The sequence below is a fragment of the Rhipicephalus microplus genome, chromosome 7, assembly GCF_043290135.1.
Source record: "Rhipicephalus microplus isolate Deutch F79 chromosome 7, USDA_Rmic, whole genome shotgun sequence".
NCBI lineage: Eukaryota > Metazoa > Arthropoda > Arachnida > Ixodida > Ixodidae > Rhipicephalus > Rhipicephalus microplus.
Genome location: NC_134706.1, coordinates 125445099 through 125453810, shown reverse-complemented (window position 1 = coordinate 125453810; position 8712 = coordinate 125445099). Strand labels below are relative to the sequence as shown.

The 8712-nt window shown below is 43.9% G+C and overlaps 1 protein-coding gene across 1 annotated transcript in view; it reads right to left on the bottom strand.

Annotated features, from left to right (window-relative positions):
- Positions 1-1333: 1333 nt before the first annotated feature.
- LOC119179080 (sodium-coupled monocarboxylate transporter 2-like) overlaps positions 1334-8712 on the bottom strand; it is a 115587-nt gene continuing 108208 nt past the window's right edge. Inside the window, exons 12-14 of the mRNA XM_075869653.1 lie at positions 6874-6977; positions 5019-5116; positions 1334-4945 (exon numbers count right to left, since the gene is read on the bottom strand). Coding sequence (XP_075725768.1) covers positions 4808-4945; positions 5019-5116; positions 6874-6977 — 340 coding nt within the window. The 3' untranslated portion in view covers positions 1334-4807. The remainder of the gene's footprint in view (positions 4946-5018; positions 5117-6873; positions 6978-8712) is intronic.

The following is an 8712-nucleotide window of genomic DNA, read 5'->3' as shown; positions in this document are numbered from 1 at the left end:
CGTACACGGGCGCAAATTCACAGCGAAATTGCCTTCGCAGCGTTTAGCTCATCTTCGATGGAGCCGAGGGCGACACGAGTCAGGCCCACCACAACTGTTGCTTTATCTCTGTCTCTGCGCTGAGACATCACAGGACCACGATGAAACGAGGCACGCCGTCACTGACCCAGCTGGACGCAGTCATGTAAAAAGCACGACGAAAAACAAAAACAGCAACACACCGACTGTTCAGAGTTGCCAGACGAACTTAAGTTGCTGCTAAAAATGCAAAAAAGCGATAGAAAATTACAGGTATGCGCATTATAAGCCACCAGACAATAAAAAAACGGTTTTATGCTCCGGCGTCGCTGAATGTGATGTACATGCGCAGATTCTTTTTAATATTTCCAATCTTGCTTCTTGCACAAGCAGCGCCATTTTTTCTGCAGCGTTCTTCTGAGGCACCACCTAAAGCAGTAGTCCGGTGCCATGTGTCATCAGCGCCACTCCTTTCTGCAAATGGTCCCCTTAGGCGACAAAAGGGGTTTACTTCAAAGTACTTTACTTTTTCCCGTGTGTCACGGGTATTAGCCACTAAAACGCCCTGGTGTTGCAATTAGCATGAGAGGGTAAGATGGCTTGAGGAAAATGACACGCTGGTCAAGACATGAATAGTGTTGCACAATCCCGTCGCGTACGTCGTTGAACTCTTCCCGCCAGACAGTGGCACATACCCACGGGTCGGTATGTGCCACTGGTATGCTGATATGTGTGACAGGTGTGACACTTAGTATCTACCTAGGAACGACAAGAACACACATGGGTTATTCAAACGCGCGAGCGTAAGAAATAGCCGACATCAGTACCGTCAACCCGACGAACGCAAAGAGCAAATGTTAGGGACCCAGCTGCAATCGAACCCAAGCATTCTGCGTGACAATGAACCATTCCACCACAGAGCTAAGCCAGGTTTTGGAACTACTTTTCAAATAGACTCTATTCTTCGTGAAACGTCAATAGTTGTTGCAGTGCTGCCTACCAATTTCATAAACACCTCATATGTACTCTTTCAATACAGCCGTCACGTTGTGTTAACGTCAATTATAGTTAGTTGCCATGTTCTGATGTTGATTTATGTAGCAGTGTCCCAGGCCAGCATCTTCGCGAGCATCTGAAGTTAATTTATGTAGAAGTGTCCAAGACCAGCATCTTCGCGAGCATCAGTGCTTCATATCAGCTCCTGGTGTTGATACGTTTCCCAGGTACCAGGGATCTGCCTAACTGTTTTTGGCGTTAGTCAGTCAGCATCGCTAATATATCACGAGCCAGAATTCACACAATCACTCCGAACAAATTTATTTTGTGGAAAATTTTATTAGTATACCAATACAGCGCAGAAAGCAACGATGAAATTGGAATTATGGCGCTATATTCATTAAATACTTTAGCTGCTGATTGTGTAGCGCTAAAGTTTCGAGATTTTTTCACACAGTGGAATGAGAAAACATATGAATAGATGTAAATCCGAAATTTGTATTTTCGACTTTTCGCTTAATATAGGAAAACTTTTATATAAAGCAACGTCTCATATACTACGTGGTTAATTTGTTGTCTGTGTGTGCAGAACGCACGTGCTGTGGTTAGGCGAAAGCAGTGCAATTGCTTTAGTGGTGTAACATAATGTTACCCTGTAAAAAACGCAAAAAAGGTTAGCAAGGCGTGTTGCTGAGTTAGTTGCTTCGTTACTTGAGGAAACTAGGTACGAATTAAGTCAAAACACTAGGGACCAAGTCAAGACAAGTATTTTTTTGTTATAATATTTTCAAATTAACTAGGTCATCCACATTTTCTGTAACCCAAGAACCTGTTTAACGGATTAGTGGATGATCACGTCGAGACGGCGTATGGGAGGCGCATGTAACGAAAGGGTGTGATAAGTGATGCACTGAAAATTTGACAAACACTCTTAACGAAATGCGTTCTTGTAGACATCTTTGTTTTTTGTTGTTGTTTTTTTTGGGGGGGTGGGGGTCACTTTGCTGGTGCTGTGACCTCCCGTATCTGTTCTCTTGTGCTTTTACTTTTTGATTTTCCGTTTTTTTTTTCATTTCTCGTGACAATAAACATATGTTGATTTCCAATGGCAGATGGCGAGCTCTAGGCCAAATTGCAAATGAAGTGCACAGATCCGAGCGGGATTGCTCGCACCAAATCTGCGATTGAAACGCTTGCGTCTCCACGGGGGCTGTTGGTGAGCGGAAATCTAGCGAGGGAGCATGATAGGGTTGGAGGAAGTGCAAAGCGTTTTCCGGACATCCATCGGTGATTGGATGAAAGGCGGGTGCATATAATGCGTCACTTGAACATCCATCAGTGGTTGAATGAAAAGCCCGGCCACACAGGATTCGTCATTTGAACTTTCCTTCAAATGCGCCCAATTCGGCGGAGCATGAATTCTTGCTTGCACGGAGCAATCCATGATCTGTGGTTGCCTTAATCTGCCATTCGAACACACATTTCACGCTCCCAATTCGCCATTGAAATGTAAATGCTCCGCTCAGAGCAGAAACACTTGATCTGAATCTGCCATTGGAAGTCAACATTACCTTTTAGTCAGCGCTGTATATGTGTGCTGCTTCAAAATTTTCGTCTGGTCAAGGCGCGCTGTTTCTGTTCTTTCACAGTAGCTCCCGTCGCCCGCCCTTGTTAAGCGTCATTGACCTGAATTTCACTTGACTAAGTACTGAAGGCTAGTCTGCCTGATAAAGGCGCGAGAAGGGGGGGGGGTTGTTGAAACGGCAGGTTTTGTCGCTCCTGCCAGCATAATTCCTCAGGAAGGGGCAGTGGTGTGAACGTGTGTGGCCTACAGTCAATATCGTGTGCGAGACGAATACGCGGCAAGATTTTGGCACTGTTTACAGCTGAGATCACTGCCGCTAGCAAACAGCGGCCCCATGCTTTCATTAATCTATATAATACTCGCTCGCTTCATGTGCCGTTGCGTGTTCACTGCGTGTTCTCCGGGACCGCCTGGACAATGAGATTTTTGTTCTCTTTCTCGCACCCTGGCTAGTGGCCATCCCTTTTAGAGCGATAGCTGTTAATGACTTGGAGAAACTAAAAACCTTTCGGCAGCGCTGTCATGTGCGATCTCCATTGGCTATGTTATGACTCATAAATTCTCGTGTAATTTGTGAATCACTGTACAGCTCTTTCAAACCACTCACTTCTTCCATTTTGGAAACTCTATCCGCTATCTTGGCGATCCAAGGGGGCTTCAACAGGACATAAATGATAGATATTACGAGCGGTCGTTTCATCCCTTCAGTTGGTTCTTCTGCAGATCCATCGCTTCATTGCAGGTGGAAATGCCCGACACCCGAGCATTTAGATTTAGTCGCACGTGCAACAAACCCATTGGGATCACAATCACCGCAGCACTTCATCGCGGCGTCTTTCATAAATATATCGTTATTTTGGGACTTTGAAACTCTGAAATTATATCCAAATCCCTATATCTTCAGTTTACCCCGCTTTTCTGCTGCTTCATTCAAGGACTTCTTTTTCTTTCTGATCCTAAGCTCACGCTGGTTCATGTACACCGCTGCTGTTCGAAGATCTAGTCCAGCGAACGTATTAATGTCATTTGCTCATGTTGGAGTTGCGCAGTGCGACATGTTTCGCATCGCATGTTTTTTTCTTCTGATAGCAAAAGTTGCATTGGGCCTCATCTTGGGCCAGGCAGTGCGTTAACAGCTTCACGTTCTCAGTCCCCTTTTGAAAAGGCGTAGTGAAAATAAACACGTGGTTGAGCGTTCATATTTTATTATTATTAGGGCCCTATTGTATTCCGTATGAAAACTACACTTGTGCGCTGTTGTACAAGAACGACTCAAAAAGGATTTGTGGATATTTTATTGCGGTTATGACGTTGACGCGCGCCGAACTGAAATCACTAAATATTTAAGAATCTATTGAGCAAACATGCACCCAATGAGATTGGTAACACTCAGCAATGACGATTGCGAGAGAAATCGTCGGCCACACTATAATATGGTAAACGCTGGAAAACAGCGTCACTTATACATGTGTGATCGTATACACTACAGTAGTCGGTGGTGCTCGTGTCAAATGAAGAATGAAGTGCATTACACGGATCGTGCGTACGATATAGTGAAATTATGATAACTGTCGAAATTCGGCCTATCAAAACTATGATATAATCACGAGGGGCTCCAAAAACTTCGACCACTAGAGTTAGTGCTCCCGCGGTTCTTTCTCTCAACTGATATAGACTGAAAATGTCATGCAACGACATGAGTGTATGACCAAAATGAATGACACGTCATGACATAGACATTACGTAATGTGTGCTATAAAGACTAGGATGTAGTCTTGGTGCTACTACTTCCTTTTCGTCAATTCTAAACTCGCCAAATTATTATCGTATCACAAAAGGCTATGAAAAAGCTAATAACGTGTCATGACATCAACACTGTAATGTGCTAGAGACATCACGCTCGATGTCCCTAGCGTGTGTGTTGAGGGTCCGGCTGTTAAGCGGTCACCAGCAGCGTTGATCACTGGTTGCGTTAGTCAGGTTGACGCTTTAAATATTGGCACACGTGCTCAAGGCGACGGATACAATTTATGTGGGAGCCACTCACAATCTTCCATCTTCTCGCACTCACGCGCGGTTCCCTTTAGCGGGGAAGATGGCGTAATTTTGTTTTTAGAAAATTTGCAAGAGCACGAAAAAAATGAAGTAACATATTCAAGCTAACAGTTCATTGTACCACGTGTTTTTGCAGATACAAAGCTTTCATTTTTATGCCACAGCAAGAGTTGTAGCATCTTGGTCATCCGGAGCCCAGTACTTGTCCTTGCGCGTGGTATAGTCGCACCCCATGAGGGTTGCCTTTTCTACTTCCACTATATATTTTGCCTCACAGCTGCCTTTCGCAACCTGAAAGGCAAAAAATTTGTAAGTGATTGTGAAGTAAAAACAACACAGGCGCGAATTTGTGCCTACGACTCACGTGATGTTTCTTATCAGAAGCGAGGCTCCTCATCTTTTGCCACAGCCGGACAAGGGCATAATTGCACAATGTTTCATCCTTCCTGCAATTCGTTTCGCCTGCAACCCAAAGCAAGAACAAACAGACATCTGTATAACGCAATGCCTTTTTCTTCATTTCGCGAATACATGGTCTGAATTACGCGACAATGCGAGCTGTTTCGCTTGTCTTTTTTTCTGTTGATCGTTTTGTTAAACAATAATGAAGATCGAGAAAAATTTGTACGCCTGATCTGATGACTTTTGAGTTGGGAGTCGCTGCACCACATTTCTGATCAACAATACAGCACAGTGTTACGATTTACAGAAGCTGGCAAGTTTTACTGGCCAGCTTTTTTTAAGCGATGCTATGTGTCTTTATAAATATTTAGTAAAGTGAAGGCCCTAATGACAAAACAAACGAGCAGCTCAAACTTCATTTCGATCATGAAACTTACACCGGCTTCTCTTTTAAAATCGCACAAGCCTCTAATGTTAGAACAATTATGTCTAAAAAGTGGTTTTTCTTCATCGAACAATGGAGGCAATTCTGTGCTGCATAGTGTTTTGGCGGTACACATCACAGTATGTTTGATGCCATGGAGCGTCGCAAGCAATAATATGACGTAAACAAAAAGACCATACGGGTAAATAAAACTCTTTTTTCTGCTCTTTTAGCACTCTTGTGGCACTGCCTTTTTTCTGCTCTTTACACTGTTTTAGGAAGTCTATTTTGCCACATGATATTTCATAAAGCAACTACGGATTTCATTGTTATTTCTGTTAAGCAATGGGCTATAGAAGTCGTGAAAGTTATGTAAACATTTAGGTGCTCGCACTGGTTTCTTAATGAACTAAAATTGAGGCAGGGAGAAGAGCTCGTTAACATTTAGCTTTAATGGCACCAAGCCTCAACACAACTTGTCGGTGCCAAGTACAGTCGGCATGTAGGTAAATACAACGTTAGAGGAAAGGAACCCTTAGGATATGAACAGATTTTATTGTTACATAGCAAGATGCCGACGCACTGATGTGGAAGAGGCAGGTACTCAAAATGTATGCCTAGATTTAGCTTAATGTTACTAACCACGGACTCGACGTACGTGATGATTCTCCGCATACGTTTACCCAGCCAAACGTTGACCTTATCAGTGAGAGTATACATCGCGAGACGAGAACATATAAGGTGTCTTGGTGTTGCTTGGTCGCTAACACTTTCGTGGCATTATGCTATACTTTCATCAATATCCACATTGACAGTGTCGGCAATATTGGCGGTCCAACAAAAAGATCAGTATTTGAGGTTGTGGAGCACAAAACGCTGCCCTCATAGCACGGCCGATAAAGACGGCATTACAAACGAGAGCGTGAAGAAGTAAGTGCGTATATGACATGCATTGTGACGAACTATGGACAAGACGTATGAAAGCATGATTTGTGGTTTTAGCGGGCATTTTAGAAAGAACTAAAATAGAACTACCCTATTAGTACGTGTAGAACAAATAGAGACACATTTGTATCGAGGACGTAGTCGGTGCAGTTAGTGTTATTTTTTGCGTGCATTCGGATTATTGCTAACCACAGAAACAAATACAAAAGCGCTGATAAATACCCTAGAAGTTAGGGTTTCGATAATTAACATTCACCGGAAAATATCGATTACTGGAAATTAATGACACATTTGCAGTTACACTGATTCCCATAAACGTGCAAGGATTTTATTGTTTTATAAGTGTGCTATCCATTCAAAAGTGGTCTTGAGAGTCTTGTGAAAAAGATACAATTACATCACGTACATTTCGGTACACAATATGCAATACGCCAAGAATTATTCTCACCTGTGACAGCGCTAATAATTACTGCGAGCACAATAGTTCCGATGAAAGCAAAGAAGCTGCTCCAGAAGAACGACAGGCGAAACATGAAGAAAGGTTCCTGTGTTCTGCACAGAGATTGAAAAAACAGCAACTTTATTACTTTTTCAGTCATCTGAGTTTTGCAATTTCGCACAGCTGGTGCTTCAGAGAAGCCATGTATTGTGCCCACAAGACACCAGGTCTTGTGAGCGTCACATCCTTGTCTTTTTCTCTTGTCCTTGTCTCCTTAACGAGCGTCACATCTGTGTCACATTCTTATTTGTTTGCGAGCATCACACTCAGTTGCGCTATCGGCACGAGAACATTTTGATTGATTGATATGTGGGGTTTAACGTCCCAAAACCACTATATGATTATGAGAGACGCCGTAGTGGAGGGCTCCGGAAATTTAGAACACCTGGGATTCTTTAACGTGCACCCAAATCTGAGCACACGGGCCTAAAACAATTCCGCCTCCATCGCAAATGCAGCCGCCGCAGCCGGGATTCGAACCCGCGACCTGCGGGTCAGCAGCCGAGTACCTTAGCCACTAGACCACCGCGGCGGGGCGACGAGAACATTTTGTATTTTCAGTAAAACTTTCAAATGTAAAAGTAATGCAGCTTCTGCTTGTCTCTTTATGAAGATGTACCTGAATAGTAAAATCTTACCGTCATTAAGGTAGTAGTGTAAAATTCTTATTATCTAGAGAGAGAGAGAGAAAGAGAGAAGAAATGTAGGAAAGGTAGGGAGGTTAACTAGACTATGCGTCCAGTTTGCTACCCTACACATGGGGAGGGGGAGAGGGGAGTAAAAAAAGAGAGAAGGATAGACACATGTCACATCACATACACAATGCCAAGTTTCACAGGCGGTCCCTCAATGAAGTTGCTGTCAAATATCTCAGGAGGGCTCGTGTGGCTTTTTATGCTGATGTGCTGCACGACCAGGCTCCTGAGATCTTTGCTTCATTAAATGACCGGTCATCGAGTCTATTCAAGGCACACTGGAGAGTCCAGCGATCTCCATCAAATTGGGCACAGTGGCACATTGGATGTTCAATAGTCTCTATACAGTTGCAGCTTTCACACATGGATGAATCTGCCAAGCCAATGCGATGGCTTAATGACTTAGTAAACGCTACCCCAGTCCACAGCCGGCACAGCATTGTAGCGTCACGTTGAGAAATCTCGGATGGCAGTTGTTTTGGAGTAATGACTTAAGATTCTTAGGGTAATGATTGGAGTTAAGGGGAGAATTCCAGTGCGCTAGCGTGGCATTATGTGCGATGTGACGAAGTTCTCTAGCTGCGTCTACTCTTTACAAGGGTATTACCAGTGTGGGCGCTCCATTGTGGGCACATCGGGCAGCGTCGTCGGCAAGGTGGTTACCACTGATGCCACAGTGGCACGGGAACCATTGTAAAACTATGTTGTGTCCTTGATCAGCGGCGCGATGACAAATTTCATTAATACGATAGACCATCTGGTGGTAGTTTCCACATTGTAGACTTCGCACGCATTAAAGGGCTGCCTTGGAGTCGCAGAAAATGACCCATCTACTAGGGGATTCTTGCGTAACAAACTCCACAGCTGCTTGAAGAACGGCGAGCTCGGATCCCATAGATGTCGTGACGTGTGGTGTCTTGAATATGACAGTGATTGATCGAGATGGTAAAACAAAGGCACCTGTTGAACTTCCCGAGACCGAACCGTCCGTGTAAACATGAATTCGGTTAGCATACGTCAAATGCAAAAGGTCCAGTGAGATCTGCTTGAGGGCTGCAGATGACAGGCTTGCCTTTTTAGATATCCCCGGCAC